At 33.0% G+C, this 18,175-nt stretch overlaps 1 protein-coding gene and 1 long non-coding RNA gene across 2 annotated transcripts; one reads left to right on the forward strand and one right to left on the reverse strand.

The window, feature by feature from the left end:
• Positions 1-9,108: 9,108 nt before the first annotated feature.
• LOC111920934 (uncharacterized) lies at positions 9,109-10,310 on the reverse strand. Its single transcript, XM_023916499.3, has 2 exons — positions 9,548-10,310; positions 9,109-9,440 (listed from the first exon to the last, which is right to left on the reverse strand). The coding sequence occupies exons 1-2, from the start codon at positions 9,783-9,785 to the stop codon at positions 9,280-9,282; spliced, it is 399 nt and encodes a 132-aa protein (XP_023772267.1). The 5' UTR covers positions 9,786-10,310; the 3' UTR covers positions 9,109-9,279.
• Positions 10,311-16,453: 6,143 nt separating this feature from the next.
• Positions 16,454-17,974, forward strand: LOC122197015 (uncharacterized). The gene is made up of 4 exons (XR_006189795.2): positions 16,454-17,085; positions 17,392-17,613; positions 17,699-17,800; positions 17,899-17,974. It is a non-coding gene; the product is annotated as an uncharacterized LOC122197015 (long non-coding RNA).
• The last annotated feature ends 201 nt before the right edge of the window (positions 17,975-18,175 follow it).

An 18,175-nucleotide genomic window follows, 5' to 3' on the forward strand; every position in this document is an offset into this window, starting at 1 on the left:
CTATCCATTTCTCTCATTTTTAATCCCTTTCTCCCTTAAGTTTTTAGTCGGCGAAGCCCTACTGTGTCTGATAGCTGGTGATTAGGAGCTCTCGAGTAAGAGTTTTGCCCGCTTAATTCCTACTTTTCATCAGTGTACTCTGTAATTTAAGATATAGTTATTTTATTCAAGTGTAACTTTTAATTATAGTCATAGTCGTTATTATGAACCTATAATTAAGATTTATCAGTGATTCCAAGTCATTATATTGATTGATCTACTTACGGGAGTGATTTCTAGGATTGATTTAGTGAGATTTTTAAAATGGGGTTTCCAAACAGTATACTTTGTGTACCAAACGGACCCTACCTCCGATATGATCCTACATGGTTGTTCCATACGTGAGAGATCTTGATGTAGGCATTGAGATTAGTAAGGAATCTAGACTATCATTAGTTTCCAGAAATATTAAGCTAAGTAACATTCATAACTAGGTCACGTCAGAGGAAAAGTCATGGAGTCTGGAGGAGTGCTGTCGAATTCTCCAATCACTCACCTAAGTCAGGTGAGTGCATAGTCCCTTTCATGAACATGATTTTAATATGAGTGTCAATTAAAATATAAATTATTTGTTAAATAATTTATATGTAAGAAATATTATTATTGCTTGTAATATGTGTTAAGAGCATATTTTTTAATTTATGATATGGGAATCGAGTATGATTCTATATGTGCTAAGCTATATATAATTATTTTATGATAAAAATAAGAATGTTATTAGAAAAAGTGTATTAATACCTAAAGTATTATGTGTTAAACAAAACACACTAACGTATAATAATGTTATCTAAATCAGAGTCGGTACTAGGAGTTGAGTAGTGTAGTCTTTCTAAGAGATAATATAACACTTACAAATGAGGCATAAATTTAATTAAGTAGGAATATTGGGTAGCATCTTCCTAATAATCCGTGAGAGGTGTGAATGGAGAGTAGAATTCTGATATTTTTCCGTGATCTGAGAGTATGGATTAGGCATAATCATTCGGCCCTGGTCTGAGAGTATGAATTAGGTATAATCATATACCACTGATCTGAGAGTATGGGACATATTCCGCTATTACAAATGAACTCTATTTAAATAAGCATAAACAAAAAATTTTAAAAATGTCGTGAAAATGATGATGTCACAACTAGGGTATGTCACAATCCTGGGGTATCCCGAGATTGCATTCTGACACCCAAGTTAAAGATCTCTTACTCGAAAGAATATATAAGAGCTTTAGAGAAGAATATGTGAATGAATTATTATTTGGTGATACTTCATATAATCAAAGGAAGTATTTATTGAGCTTGAGAAAGAAATAATGTTGCCATCTTGTACGGTCTCTGTGTCTTTAGCGTGTATTTTTTGCAGGTGATTGTGGGTAATGCACGATCCATGTTGGAATTAGGTGATTGTGGGCAGTGCACGGTCCATGTTGGAATTAGGTGACATGTTTTTCACACTTCGGCATTACATTGGGCTTAAGTGGCTTTTGATTCGATCCGACATTTATTTTTGCTATTACCTTTATTCGTTAAAAAACCATATGCGAAAATCTTCAAAATGTGATCACATTTATTATTCACAGATAGGTAGAGATTTTTGTAAATATTTTGATAAAATTGTTGATTATTTTAAAATTTTTAAATATAATAAATAAGATTAGCCTCCTTTCTTGTATTTAAGAAAATAATAGTAAACTACTATGTTTATTTTTTTTATTAAATTGTAACAATAGACACAGTTAATATATGTTTGATTTAATACTCCCCCTTTCTAGAAAATATTAATGACACCAAGCATTTTATACAACCGTCGTCCGGTATAATAGTGCACGCTTTCCTTTTGATTTGTCCCAAAATAATAACATAATTCTAAAAATAAATATCATTTTTATCAAAATACATCTCATTATTAGTTATCCTACTATGAAATTTAATGCAACAAAAAATGTAATTAAATGCAACAAAATAGTACGATTGTCATTTCATTTAATAAAGTTAGTTATAATTAATGTTTCATTAATATGTGTGTTTTTGTGTCTTAATCAGTGTGTTTTTGTGTCTATAGACAATAATTTTGAGATGGATGAAATATTATTCATATGAAACATGTCATTGGACCAGAAAACGTGCAATCGCACCAATGTGAAAAAAACAATTTCACAAACCATTGTTTATTTGTTTTTTATTCTATTTAAATCTAATTAATTAGATTATTATTTACTTAGTCTTAATGAATTATTGGTTTCTCTATTTCATAAATCGTATCTTAATCACATAATTCAATAGGTTAATTATTGTTACTTTAAGGGTTTATCTTACTAATTAGAGTATATTGTTGTTACTTTAGGATTAATTTTCTTATCTTTAAATTATCTTCTATCTCGTTAATTATTATTCTTTAGGATTTATCTTATTAATTAGATATATCGTTATTAATTATTATTATCTTAGGGTTTGTCATATTTTGAATTTAATAATAAATTAACAATTTTCTTTTCTTTAAATTATCTTCTACTAGTATATCTCAAGATCATTTAGAGTTTTGAGATTTATTTTTAGTGAGTTAATGCTAAGAAGAAAGTATGCTCGATTTGCACAAAATAGGCTTTGAAGATAAACAAATTAAAGAAGAGGTCTAAAGTTAATTTCATCCAACAAAATGCACAAAAAGCTACTGTGGAGAAATCAAAGATTCTTAGTTTATATAAAATTGTAGGTATTATAAATTTTATTATAAATATATGTTTGTTTTATTTTTATATATTAATATCTATCGGGGCCGGGTTTAATATCGGAGATTAGGGTTCCTATTTTTTTTTTTTATTTTGGGATTCTCCACCGCCGTCCCCATCCCAAGTCAACTTGGGGATTCCTCGGTCAAACAAAGTGTGGGTTTATGGTTCCCCGTTTGGCTATGAGGATTTTTCCATACCTTTTGATTACAAATTCCTTGGCATGACAAATAAAGGAGGGGAATCAACTTAATCCACGTAAGTGAAAATATTAGTGAGAGAATGTCTTTGATCGGATAGGGTACCCGAACGTTTTGTATCGGTAGAGTCCAACTCCAAAGCTAGGTATGTCAAATCCAACCAATTGTACATCAACAATTTACGTTACAAGATTTCCTTCTTTTTTGGATAATCCGAAGTTCTAGGATAGCAGGGGTGAGCAAAACCGAACCTGAAAACCGAAAAACCGACAAAACCGAAATCGAAGCATAAACTGACGGGTTGGGTTTAGATTTTTCAAAAACCGAAAATTTCGGGTTAGGTTTGGTATTTGGGTTTGCTAAAACCAAGAGAAACCGAATCGAACCGAATATTAAGAAATATATGTATTCTATTAATTATCTAAGTATATATACGATTTGCCTGAGTTAGAAACACAAATAGAAGCTTGGCCTGATGGTTAAGGCATCGTGTTATTATACTAAAGGTCATTAGTTCGATTCTTATTTGTGACGTCTCATGTTTACTTTATTTTACTAGCTTCATATCTATATATTTTCTTTCCGCGATTTTAAAACATGAAACATGTACGGATCATTGGTTCAAGTGTTAAGTGTTTCAACATATAAGCTTGTACAATACAACAGGTCTCGAGTTCGAATCCCAACCCGCCTCTTCTCTTATATTTTGATTTTAATGTTGATTTTTATTCTAAAGGTTAGTTTGCATCCCACATCGCCCTAATACACAAAAATGATGCCATTTCTTCTTTTATATAAGAAATGTCATTGATTCTTTGTCAAGAAGTAAGGTTGTAGTTGGGTTTGGGTTTAAACCCAAAATGGACCCATTGAAAACCGAGGATCCAAAAAACCGAACCCATTGGTTTCCGTTTGGGTTTGAATTATTGAAACCCGAAATTAGCGGGTTCGGGTCGGTTTTAGCCCAAAGCCGACTCAACCCGGCCCATGCACACCCCTATAGGATAGTGTGAAATTCGAGAATGTGGCCGATGTATTTATTTTGCTTAAAAAATCAAAGTAAGGAAAGTGTTTTGGTCTTGTGAAATTTATTAGGATCCCTAAAGTCAATGAACTTGTAACATCCCAAAAAACAAGGTAAAATTTTCATTTTTCAAAACCAACTCAAAAACGATAAATGTTTACAAAACATAATTTCCAAAAGTCAAAATCACAAATCAGAGTATCCCAAAATCAAATCTCATAAAATCCGAAAGATGTGCGCGATCAAACCTTCGCTTTGCCCCGATCATATCAAGTACCTGAAATATAACACTTAAACTGTATGTCAAAGCTTAGTGAGTTCCCCTAAAGTACCACACACAACCATACAGATAACAACATGCATACATGAGTCTTCAACATGACTAGACCATCTCATAGGGCCTACAACCTATCTGGACCGCACTCTGAGCCTTTGGACTGACTAGATCGCCTCGTCGGGCCTACAACCTATCCATACCGCTCTTTTGGTCTTAGACCTGACTGGACCACCTCGCAGGGCCTACAATCTATTCGGACTGCCATGTGTATCTTGACCTTCAGCACAAAGCAGGACCACCTCAACTCAACAAACCATAACATGTCGACATATACAATAACAATAAATAACTAGCAAGTACATGTAATCATATAGATCTACCAATCTAATGCATACTTAGTGAAAACAAGTAATCATGCAGATTTACTAGTCCAATATATAACCAGCACAACATCATTTCAGTATACCAGGATACATAATCCAGTGGGTTGGTATTGGTGTCTTCGACCCACAAGTACAGTGAAGAAAAATCACCTGAAACGAAGGTTCCAGAAACACTGCGACACGCCTCCCTTTTGCACTACTTTCTCCCACGAGCCCTTTATCACCAAAACATGGAAGAGTCTTAATTAACAACCCAATCCTTCAAATTTGACCCGAAATCAAACTAGTCAAAAATTCGACAGTCAAACTTAGTCAAAGTCAACGCCACGTCGTGGCTCTCCTTGGTCATGCCAAAACAAGACAATCATGATTTTTGACTTCGCCATGTCATGGCTACCTTTTCCACTTCAAATATATTCTCAGATCTAGGCTCATACTTCCAAATATATTCTCCTACACCGACTTAATGGATAAATTTCCAAATTTATCCATTTGGACTCCGTTTCAAGGCTAGATCTATCATTTAATGTCCAATAGGTCCTTAATGAAGTTGCAACTTGCACATGGGAACAAAATACACCAAGCATAGTCCTTTTTCTCAATTAGCAAATGATGACCTAGAAATTCCATCACAAGTCCTGGAGTTCTTCAAGTCCAAAGCATCTAAGGAAAGGACTAAAATCATACCAAAAAGCACCCAAACTTGCATCAAGAGGAACATAAGTCAAGAGGAGAACTTTATACCTTCAAACACTTATAAATATGGAGAAGATAGTGGATCCAAGTTCTCTCCTTGATCCCCTTGCACCAAGATGGACTTCCTTCACAAACTTCACCAAATTAAGGGAACAACACCAAAATCAAGTCACCAAGCTCAAACTCATGGAAAGGAGGCTAGGGTTTCAAGATGGGGTGGTTGACGTTGAAGGAGATAACCTAGAGAGGGAGTTAAGGTGTTTATATATGAGGGAAACCCTAAAAATCCCAGATTTGAGCTGCAGCGGCTGCCACAATGTGGTGACACCTCCTAAAACACATGTTTATTAAATTTCACACCACGTTGTTGGCACCATGCCCTAAGTCGTGGCTGAGCATTTCCTCCAAAACCTTATTTTGATTTCTTAAGTATCGTCCAACCTTCTTGGAACACGTGTGTTATAGAACTTGTGCGTAATCTTTGTAATATTTGGATTAGTAGCCATAAACTCTATGTCTTAATGGCTAAATTTGATAGTAATGATCATGTTTCACGTGTTAATCCCGACAAAAGCTTTGCACATGTTTCCAAAAATTTTAAAATGAGTGAACTAATGCACCTATCATAGAATAAAGTTCTTACATGGGAGAAATGACAATGCTCACAAGAACATTATTGCATCACCTCAAGAGACTTTTCCATTAAATGGATTTGAGTGATTATGTGGTTGATCATCAAGACCATGCATGCATTTTTTGAAAGTAATGTTAAAGATTTTTTTTAATGTTACCAAACCTACAAATAATGTGTGTTAATGATAGGTTTCTTGATGTGGAGTTGCGATATCTTGGAGCCTTGTGGGTAATGCTTGAATTTCGTAACACATGTTCACACTTTAATATGGGCACATGTTTGCAGTTTTTGGAGATAAGGCCATGGTCATATGACTTCTACATTACATAAATACTTATTTGGATAAACAATGAAGGGGTTTTAGTGAAGGCATGGAGAAAAGCTTTTTAAACTTACTAAAAACATGTATGACAACTACATTTGCATTAAATCAACAACCACAAAAATTATATCCGAAAAGTTGTGAGTAATAATAGTATATGGAAACTCATATGTGGTACGGTGAAGAAAAGTTATCGGACGGTGAAAGTAATAGTAAATGAAAAGTCGTATGTGTTACAAGTTAGAGAAGTTACAAAATGGACACCTTTGTTCAAAGATGTGGATAGTTCTAAAAAAATATTATCTCAATCAATGTTAATGGCCTTGATGATTATTTGTTTAAGGTGGTGACTGATTCTAATGCATGAAGGACCAGACGACTATGAGGAAGAGATACCAAAAAATGGAAACTTCATAATGATAGGTTCATGGTAGATTTTACCCCACACCAAACCAAGTTCTCAAGCTACAGATGATGAACCATATTCATGGCATTGTTATGGAAGTCTCAGATGTGGTTAATTAGGTCAAATGGTTCATCTTTATCTCATAAATATCTTGAGAAGGACTTCATATGAGGGCATGTTGGTCAAAAGAATAGCATCTACCGATACTGTACTCGAGGTTGTTCGTAGTAGGTGCAACCCCATACCAAATCAACTTTGTTGTCAATTGTGCACATACCAACTTTGACAATACTTATGCTCATTTCTTGGAATAGTCGGAACCCAATGATGGTGTTTGGCCTATAAGTAATATCTTAGCCTTCCTCCGAGCTTTCACTTCACTGAATGTTTCAAAAAATCATGCAATTGTGAGGAGGATACGAAGGGTAAAAATAAATTAAAAAATGAAAACTCCAATCACATTCATATTTTAATGTGGATTTACACAATTACTAACCACTTGGGTTGTAGTGACTTGGTAAGACATGTGGAAAATATGATGGATAACATATTGCCCCATGTTCAAATCCTAACACTACTCAGCCCATGTGACCATGGAGGTTCGCCTGCAGTGACTCCAACGCATGAGACATAACTTCATTTTCGCAGTGGGAGATTAGTCGGTATGCGAAAGCTGGCCCAGAAACGCTCGTTAGCAAAGTTCACTTTCAAAAAAAATGTTTGTGCCTTTCTGTGTTTATTTGATTTTCATTTATATTCGCATTTGATACTTTTGGTTTTATTACGGCAAATGCTTTGGAGCTCCCCAATAATGTTTATCGAGCTTTGCATAGTAATGTTATAACCCTAAGATTTATGAATTTACACAATTACCACAACTAGTTTTGCCATCTGAAAAAGTTAGTTGTGTAGTTTGTTGCATGTTTACATTATACTTTAAATTAATGCAAAAATCTTAATATTTTATATTAATGATTATAAAAATATATAAAAAAAAACCTTTATATTTGCTTTATCTTGTACGTGTTGCTCTTGTTATTAAATATTAGGATAATGACTTAAGAGGGTAATGTATTTTTTGATTTGTACACATTTAGTCACTGATTTTTATTTTCGTCCACATTTACCCCTTCAACTTGTTAAACTGTATACATTTAGTCCTTATGACCGGCTACTCCAGGTTAGCCGGTAAAAATAACTTAATAGGGTAATATATTTCTCACTTTGTACACATTTAGTCCTTAATATTTTTATACACATTTAGTCCTTAATATATTTTTTTTTGCAAAATAAGTCATTTCTTTAGGTTTTTCTCACAACATCTTATGTGGGATAGCCATACCGGCTGTAAGGTGTATGCACGGAGGCTCGAGAAGAGCGGTTGGGTTAAGGCGGCATGCTGACAAACTCTAGGTATTCCTGATGACTGATTGGACCTATTGCATGTTGGCATTCTAGTCTGATAACTGATTGGGCCAAGGTATTCCAATATGATGAGTGTGGGCTCGTTATGTATGATAATACGTTTGTTGTATCGAGTATTTTGTGGAAAATTCACTAAACTTTGTGTTTACCCAGTTGTTTATGTTTTTAGGTTCTATCGTTGATCGTGGGAAGACGAATACATGATTGTACACTCATCAACAATATTGAGGATTCCACATTTCTTATATTACTCTGATTTTCGATAAATATATTTTGGAATAAACGTTTTTTCTTAATAATGAATTTATAATTAGTGACTTTTGCCTTATTTAAAAATGAAAATTTTTTGTTGTGAAAATGAGACGTTACACATAAACATCAACAGCCCCACACACTTCATCAATTATTGTCCGACGTAAGATGTCGTGAGAAAAATCTAAAGAAATCATTCATAAGTACTGAATGAGTACAAAAATAAAAATGACTTATTTTGAAACAAAAAAATAGTAAGGACTAAATGTGTACAAAAATATTAAGGACTAAATTTGTACAAAATGAGAAATATATTGCCCTATTAAGTCATTTTTCCTGCCAACCTGGAATAACTGGTCATAAGGACTGAATGTGTACAGTTTAACAAGTTGAAGAGGTATATGTGGACGAAAAAAAACTCAGTAACCAAATATATACAAATCGAAAAATATATTACCCTTTTAAATCATTATCCCTTAAATATTTTACCATGTTTCCACAAGATTTAAGAAAGTACTTTTTAAAATAACTAGGTTCGCCACAAAAAAAAAAAAAAAAAAGTAATTAAAAAGCAACTTATTTTCCGTTTTTCTTCTACCTAAAAATCTTAATATTTTCTAGTTATGCTATCCGTTTCGTTATTGAATCTTATATTTGTTTCTGGAATCAAATATCCGGTATTTTTTCGGGTGTGCTTCGGATTAGTTAAGATATATTTAGATTGCGATGATAGTCTTTTGGATCACCAAGATATGACAACATATCTAGTAACAAATTAAACCCACTCTAGTATGAAAGGATACGATTTACATGACATGAGAGGTGCCATTTGCTTCATTCTTATTAGACAAAGGAAAGATGAATTCTTATGAACCACCAAATCAAACTAACTGGACTTTTTTTATTGGTTTGCTTTTAAACTAAGTGATCTACTAAGCCATGACTTCCACCTGCCGGACCTCTTCCGCGTAATCTCCGCCCCACCCTCCGACTGCCCAGGCTTCTTCCATAACATGAAGTTCCTCACTCCGAACGTTCCGATCATCTCCCATGGACCCAAAGCTACATCAAATTCATCAGAAACTTAGTTCTATAAACCCACAATTACATGCAGCAATAAATTCAAAGTTCTTACATATAAAAGAATTGGTAGTGTGGTAGGAATGTACCTTCTGTTCCGGCGACTGGAGTATACAGAAAGAAGTCACTGAACTTGGTGCCAAGAACAGGAAGACGATCCTCACGAGCGTAGGACTTGAGAGCGGTTTCAATGACGGCAGCCACCACCTCCTCCTCATTAACCACAAAACGGATAGGTCCGGAGCTTCCGACGACGTTTATCTTGATCAGAATTCGCTTGCCTCCGCTTTTCCTGACCTGATCCTTCTTCTGCTTGAAAGCCAACATGCTTCTCCACTAAACTAAACGGCGAAGACGACGGTTATAGGTTGAAATTCAGGGTTCGGCGCCGATTCAGCGGTAGCGCCAAATCTCCTTGCGAAATCCAAGCGGAAAGATCTTTCTTGAAGGGAGGGAAGAGAACATGAACTGGTGAGGGACGATTACCATTAACAAATGGTAACTTGCCCGGAGAATTCGAGAGATTTTCAAATTAGAAGAAGCGATAGAAGTTTCGGATTGTTCGAAGATATATATAACGGTGACCGGAGTATCGATGAAATTTGCAGACACTTGCGTACCACGTTTCAAGATCCTATGTCTTTGTTGTCACATCCTCACAGCGTTTGGGCCTGTATATAGGGTAATTTCTGAAAAACGTAAAAGGACGTGACTAAAATGGTATTGTTATCATGTAATCGGGCTTTCCTGGTCAAATAATATTTTATATTGGCCTTCTTAAAAATCAATATCATAATTACTTTTAATTTAATATTACAAGTCTTCAAATACCATATTTATCCAAAATAAAATTACAATATTTTCGAACTTTATACCTTAGAATTATTATAATAAATAAAAAAAAAAAAAAACTTTACGTATTATTTCTACGTCTAAATTGATAGAGTAACTACTTTTAAATTATTGAAATGTCGTCCTTTTAACAAACACAACGCACAATCTTCATCCATATCTCTCTGATTGATTGTTTTATTTTTTTGTTGCTGATTATTGTCATGTTGTAAATGAATGATATTTTAGATTTTACCCCTAATAATATTTAAGAATATTATGATATTTTGATATTTAAAAAGGAAATATATATGATATTTTGATATTTAAAATGATATAATCACATAATATTTTGATGTTTGAGAATATCATATATGATATTTTTGAAATTAAGCTGGAAATGGATAAATATGATATTTTGATATTTAAAAAGGTAAATATGATATTTAAAAATTAAGTTGGATAAATATGATATTTTAATGTGTTGAGTTTCATATCGACTGTCGTACAAGGATATCCGGAAATGGATGATAGTGGCCGACTTTATCAAGTGAAGGTGGTTATGGGTGTTTCCAAATCATTTCGGTTAGTTCATATCTATATGAATGATGCTATTAATTCTCTACAAACTTTACTAGAACATCATCTTTTATTTTCTTCTAGATTCAAAGTTGCAACACTGATAGTAGCGGTGGATTTTACTAATGTCCCTATATTTAATGTGAATAGAGATTTAGGGTTCAAGATTTTGTTCCTCATTTCATCTCTACATTTTATATGCAATTGTTTTTAGGGTAAATGACACAAAAAACACTCTTTTTACACAGAAATTCGATTTTGACACCGTGTTTTTTTTTGTTAATTTTGATACTGTGTTTTCCAATTTGTTACAATTCTGACTACTTGACCGGTTAACCAGGTTGCATGCTGACGTGGCATGCTGACATGATATGCTGACATGTCAAAATTGATTTTTTTTCCACAAAAAACACTAAATTTTCACTGTTTTTCGATTTTGACACTAAGTTTAATTTTTTATTTCAATTTTGACACTATGTTTTTTTTGTTCCAATCGAACATCATTTATCAAATTTTGTTCAATTTTGTCTATTTTCCATTTGAAACCGTATAAATATATTTTTTTTATTACATTTTAAACCGTATAAACATATTTTTTTCGTTTAAAAACCACATTTTTATTTAAATACAAAGTGTTTTTTTTCTTCCATTCAAAACATTAGCTATATCATGAGAATCAAACTAACCATAAGCTTCTAATAAGATGTAAAAATTTGATGGGTTGCAAACTTGATATCCGAGTTTTGATTGACTACACGCCTCCAAACCTCCAAACACATTTTAAAGTTGCAAATTTATTATAAAATACAATTTTTATATAACTAATACATATTTATACATAAAAATATGGTTTGAGTGTAAAAAAATGTATTTATACAAAAATATGGTTTTTAAATGAAAAAAAAAAACATATTTATACGGTTTAAATGTATTAAAAAATATTTATACGATTTCAAATGGAAAATAGATAAAATTGAACAAAATTTGATAAATGATGTTCAATTGGAACAAAAAAAACATAGTGTCAAAATTAAAATAAAAAATTAAACTTAGTGTCAAAATCGAAAAAAGTGAAAACTTAGTGTTTTTTGTGGAAAAAAATCAATTTTGACACGTCAGCATATCATGTCAGCATGCCACGTCATCAAAACTGACACGTCATCATGTCACGTCAGCATGCAACCAGGTTAACCGATCAAGTGGTCAGAATTATAACAAATTGGAAAACACAGTGTAAAAATTGACACAAAAAAAAAAAAACACGGTGTCAAAATCGAATTTATGTGTAAAAAAAGTGTTTTTTGTACCATTTACCCTTGTTTTTATGTTAATTGATATTTAGAAGAGTTTATTGTGTTGATTGAAATTTAGTCCGAATGCTAGAAGTGGAAGTAGTGGTGCTTTTTGATTCATATCTTATTGCTAATTCCTTTTTGTAGGTTTATTGTATTGATTTTTTATTTTTTTATCTGTGTTGGTTAAAGATTTTGGCTAAAGAATGTTTGTTATACTCGGATTTTCAAATGTTTGTTTTACTCGGATTTACATAAAGGAAAATGCCATTGGAAAATATAGCTTTTTTTCTTATATGAAAAAAATATGTCACAAGACGGTGGATTGTAGTCAACAATATCTAAACAATATTGAGTGTTACTACGGTTAGTGGAAGGTAATAATCATTTCTATCGCTTCCAATCTATTTGTCACATCAGTGTTTTTTCTCTCATCTTATATCTATCTCTTTCATCCTACAACATGTGGAAATTTGTCTTTTTCATCCCTAACAACCATTCAATTTTGTTATTTTAAATATATAAAAACTAATTCACAAAATATCAAAAACATATAAAACTAATTCACAAACTAATTAAGAAACATACAAAACTATTTTGGTACAAGTTTTGAGCCGTGTCTTATAAGAACCTATAACTTGAAGGGAGAGAGAGAGAGAGAGAGAGAGCATGTTGTGCATGTTGGAAATAGTGTCCAATGTTATTAACTATTGACAATATTTCTAACAATAAGAGGGTCTTTTTGATTGCCCTCAAGACCTAAATTGAGTAGAATAAATAAAAAAGAAATTAGTTTATTAATTATTAAGGTTAATAATTAATTAGAAACTAAATGGAAATATATTTTTGAAATTTATTAACAGTTTAAATAATTAAAGGGTTGAATATTCAATTAATCAATAGTTGGTTGATCATGAATATTGCAAAACCCTTAATTAGGATTGGATGAAAATCAGTCTATCCCACATGAGAAAAGGAAAGAATTTCATGGTTGGCTCCTTATCCCACATGGGAAGGAGTACAAAACCTAGGAATGCATCCAATGCTATAAATAAGGCCTTAAAGATTCTATTCTTCCTTGCACCCTGACTTGAAGTTTCGCTAACCCTTCTTCCTTTTCCCATAGGGATAATTTTTAACCCTCTTAGGGTTTGTGAAATTGACCATTCTCCTAGTTATTTCTATTCCACTCTTTGGTGTTATTGGGTGTGATACCATTAGAGGGATTTTGGTTTGGGTCCTCTCATCCAAGCAACTTCGTGGAGGACAAGATCTCAAGCATGAAGATCAATGACTTCAGAAGATGTATCTTTTTATTCCTTATGTTTTATGTTTCACAGGGTAGCTATAATTACTATAAAGCTATAGATCCTAAGGTGCATGTACACGTAGGTATATCATAGTTTGAGTTTGTCTGCCACATAGTTTAAGTGTATTTGATGCATACAAAACCCAACAGTGGTATCAGGGTCATTAGTTCATAATTACTTGCACCCTTATTCCATATTTTCTATAAATGCTTGTTTGGAATTGAAAAAGAAGAAAATTCGAAACTAAGAAACCCTTTGTCGCAGTCACGATGTGACAGCATTGTGGTCACAATGTGAGTCGCCGGAATTAGGGTTTCATTGTTTATTTTTAAAATTTAAAATTTAAAGATTTATGATACGGATTATTAACAAATTTAAATTGTTTTAAATATGGAAAACAATAAATATTATTTAATAGAGATTTGAATTTGAATATTTATTTATTGTTTAAATAGTGAATTTAAATATTTAATATTATTTATGATAGAGATTTATAAATTTGAATATTAACCCCTCATGATTTATTAATTATTATATTGTGTCCTCGTAATTAATTAGAACTATTACAGACATCTAAATTTAAAGAGTTTTAAATTTACCCTTTTATACATAATAGAAGTGTATCTATTATATGTATAAGAAAGTTACAACATGCGTCCTTACGTGTTGAAATATTGACATTGTCAGTCTTCCCATGACTAGGGTCACTCATTTTGATGTAGGGGTTTAAGGATTTCTCTTTGATTCCTAATGATGTCGGTTTTTAATATGCTTCGCGCTAACCACCCTCACCGCCCTATTGCATTTTGAGAGGGGAGTTACCGAATGGGTTTGATAATGATAATGGTCAATCTAAAAGTATTCTAAATACAAGTATAAAACAAAATCTTGTTTTATTAATAGAATGTGAATATTATATTCACTACAAGAAATAGACCCTTTTACGACACGCAAACCACGACACTCGTTGATTTATGTTACGCAAAAGAGAATGACATTAAAAAAATGTCATCTCTTCAAAAAATTTAAGGATAAGGGAAACGCATTATTGCGCACCCTTAAATTAGTATCATAAGAAAAAAAATTAAAAACACAGAGGGCGCTGTATCTTAAGTGGGCGTCCTCTAGAAGTGTCGCTTTATAAATTTAATGAAAGGCGCGTTTAGTAGATTTGGGGAAAATGAAATCCCAAAATTTTTTAGAACCCGCTTCTTTTTTATCCTCTACTTTTGTTCTCAGTTTCCCTCTTGCCCTAATTACGATGCTCCTTCTTCCCCCCTCCAGAGAGTGACTGTCGGCTTGCCCTAGTTATCAACGCTCCTTCCTTCCTTCCTCACTTGCCTTCTTCACCTTACAATATCTACAGAAGTACAACTCCGAAAGCGTACAAGTCGGACTTATGTGTCGGAACTCCGGTAGACTGAAATTAAGGCGACATGTAGCCTCGTGTGCCCTAGAATTTCATGAATCTTGAATTTGGCTTACTTGAATCTCATTCCAAGTTGCTATCGGTTTCACCACAGAGTTCCGCCGTCCAAGACTGTGATTAGGAGTCAGGTTGTCATCTTTCATGTCGCTAAAAAGACGAAAGGTAAAGTTGAAGAAGACGATGAGTAGATTTGTTTTTCCCATCATCGATTTGTCAAGAGGCACTTATGTCGATAGGTAATAACTATATACTCTCTCCATGTGTACTGTTTATGTTAAGAACATAAGAAGAACAATAATTTTCCTAAACTCTCCTCTCTCATCTCCCGATTTCTAAATACACCTCCCTATCCTTATTTTTATGACTTTGCTAATGTCTCTGCTATCTAAACTCATCAGACCTCACTCATCACTCACCCCCTCATAATCTGATTTCTATTTTCTTTAATTTCTCTATTTCCTGATTTCTAGATATGGAATTGGTTGTGGATTCTTCGATTCCTGATTTCTAGGACTGCAATCTAAAGAGTCATAAGAGTAAAGAGGGGATTTCTGAATTTCTGATTGATTGATAATAAGACTCCAGGTATAAATTTTATGCCCAACTTATAATTTCTCATTTTCTAGACTTATGATTTCCAAATTTCTAGAGTTCTTGTATTTATTTTCATATTTTTGTGTTTTGATTCAGGACTAAGGAGTTACATTTTTTCTTTAATATTGGAGTTTGGTGGAGGTATATACTCTCCCATCGACAGCTTGTCAAATCCAAGATCAGGGCACAAGCGATCCAGGTTCTCATGCTCTGCTTCTCGATCTCCAGTTCATTCCACCTTGAATATACATGTAGTCATTGAACCAACAACCTTAAATATTGGTAAGAACTCCCTATCTATAAACTTCTCACAGAAATTCATAACTATGTAAGTGTTCTAGGTGCTGCTGCAATTTTTGCTTCTAGAGGTGTAATCTGGGTTTATTTCTTGTTAAGCATCAAGATGAATATTTCTTTTGAGCACCAATTAGGAGACGAGTGAAAGACCAAAGGGTGTACCAATTAATGTTTCAGGAAAATTCCATCTTGGCAATCAAACGATTAAGCCCATGAAGAATCAAAAAAAATATTGGTAATATAAAATATACTTTATGACTTTATCCAAGTGCTCTCAATCTATCGGTTTTGGAGATATCGAAGCTTGATTTGATTCCATTGTCTTGTTTCAAATGGTCTTGAATTTGAATCTGTTTATAAATCTATTTTTAAGCTATGACACTCTAAATAGGCTAGAAAAGGGAGGTGATAAGTTGTGCACACATGGTGTTTAACAAAATGCCCAAGAGAAATATAATTGCGGGATACACCCAAAACGTTGGTTCTATTGTTGATGTCCTTGACTGGAGGAAAAAATGGTTTTTTGTTTTTTCAAAAACAATAATATTATAATAAAATTTTAAATAATACTAATTTGGTAAATATTTTAGAAACAACACTAATTTGGTAAATATTTTTTTAAATAACACTAGTTTGGTTAATAACTCTAATTTCTGATTAGTTTTTTTTTTTTTTTGCTTCATTAGTTTTTCTGATTCATTTGTTCAGGTTGTAATTCACACTCCGGTCTTTCCTTAAATAAGAAATCAAAAATCTTTTAGCTGTTAGAAAGAACTTCCCCATTATTTGAACCTACTGTAATTTAGAAACTGCTGTGATTTTGAAACCCGTTGTCCACTTGATTACTTGACCATTTGGATATTTGGGTAGGAGATTTGGTGTTCAACACAATGGAACGGATAAAAATCACCAACAATGAACTCGGGCAGCCCGTGGGTCCCGAGGCAACCCAATCAACCACCTTTGTGGGTGTGATAGCATGTGATGTGAACTTTGCTCCCCTTACTTATAACTGGAAGAAAATCCCACTAGAAAACAAAGAGAACATGTGGTAGAAAGTTTTGGTAGAGTGTAATCTAAAGAAACCTTTCACATTTTTTTTAAATCATCATTATTGACATTATTATATATTATAGACCAAGTTTGATATTGGCCTGAATTGTCGAAGATGGGTGCTGTTGTCCATTAGAAATAAATGGAGGACCTTCAAGTCTCGCCTTGCAGACCTTGATCATCGGGTCCCACCTGATCAGTGGTCAGCCCTTGTTTCCCAGTGGAGCTTTGAGAAATCACAGGTTTGTTTCATATTCCATGAATTTAAAGATAAGGTTAATTTTAGTATGTTATAATAAACAAAAAAAACACAATGCTATAATTTGGTAGTTTTTTTTGTCTGAGAAATGCTGTAATAGAAAGAAATGAAAATTAAGTTTGCTACAATAAAGAAATAAATGAAAGTAAAAGTATATTTTATCTCCAATTTTTCAGAATATTTCTATCAAATTGAAAGCTACAAAAAAACTATTTTTCATTATAAATTTTGGTCATTTTGTGTGGAAAAACGTGAGGGCATTTTAGTCATTTTGTAATTGATGTTTCAGGGGTGATGATGGAGTATTAAGGTTGGGGATCCGAAGAGCGATACAAGCAACGGTGTCATCTTGGCAACAACTAATGTTGTTCTTGGACAATTCAAAACGTGTGTGATCCTTTTAGGAGGTTTCATTATGTTTGGGTCAAACCCATCTTGGCAAGCGGCAAAAACAAAGGTTGGAAAGTCTAATGGTTATGGATCAATACCAGGAAGCAGAGCTGTATCTTCGGTATGATACATATAGATTTTATACTTTATTCATTCTGATTTATAAAAATAGATATCAGATTTATTGTTTTGATTTTGTGTTTAAGAGAGGGGTACCAGCAAAGGGCTCAAAACCAGAGCCTCTAACGTCTGTTCAAGATATTAACATACAATCACAAGCATTGCTAAATGTCAAAGACTCTAATAAGGTATTTGGATATAGATTTTATGCCATTTGGAAATTTAAGAAGGATCAAACATACTTTAGTTATAATTATAATAGTAATAATATATAATCTACTTGCAGGATGAAAGAGAGAGAATTGTGGTTCGTATGTTTAAATTTGAAGAGTTACGATTGGAGCAAATTCAGGATCTTGAGGTTGCTAATTTAATATCTATATAATGACATTGTTTTGGTTGTCGTTAAGATTCTCAAAAAAGTAAGTAAATTTGTTGAAACATAATGATCTGATGAAGTGCTTCAGGGAAGATTTGCACAGGCGGCTTTTGAGCACAAACTTCAAAAAACAAGTTGATGGAATCGAGATGCTTCAGAAGGTATGTTTTCCATTCTTTTTTAT

The sequence above is a fragment of the Lactuca sativa genome, chromosome 3 (genome assembly GCF_002870075.4).
Source record: "Lactuca sativa cultivar Salinas chromosome 3, Lsat_Salinas_v11, whole genome shotgun sequence".
Classification (NCBI taxonomy): domain Eukaryota; kingdom Viridiplantae; phylum Streptophyta; class Magnoliopsida; order Asterales; family Asteraceae; genus Lactuca; species Lactuca sativa.

Excerpts from the sequence above, each read along its gene's own strand:
- LOC111920934 (XM_023916499.3), bottom strand. The coding sequence starts at position 9,785 with ATGTTGGCTTTCAAGCAGAAGAAGGATCAGGTCAGGAAAAGCGGAGGC. Across the intron at positions 9,441-9,547 it reads TCCAGTCGCCGGAACAGAAG|CTTTGGGTCCATGGGAGATG; the intron begins GTACATTCCTAC and ends AATTTGATGTAG.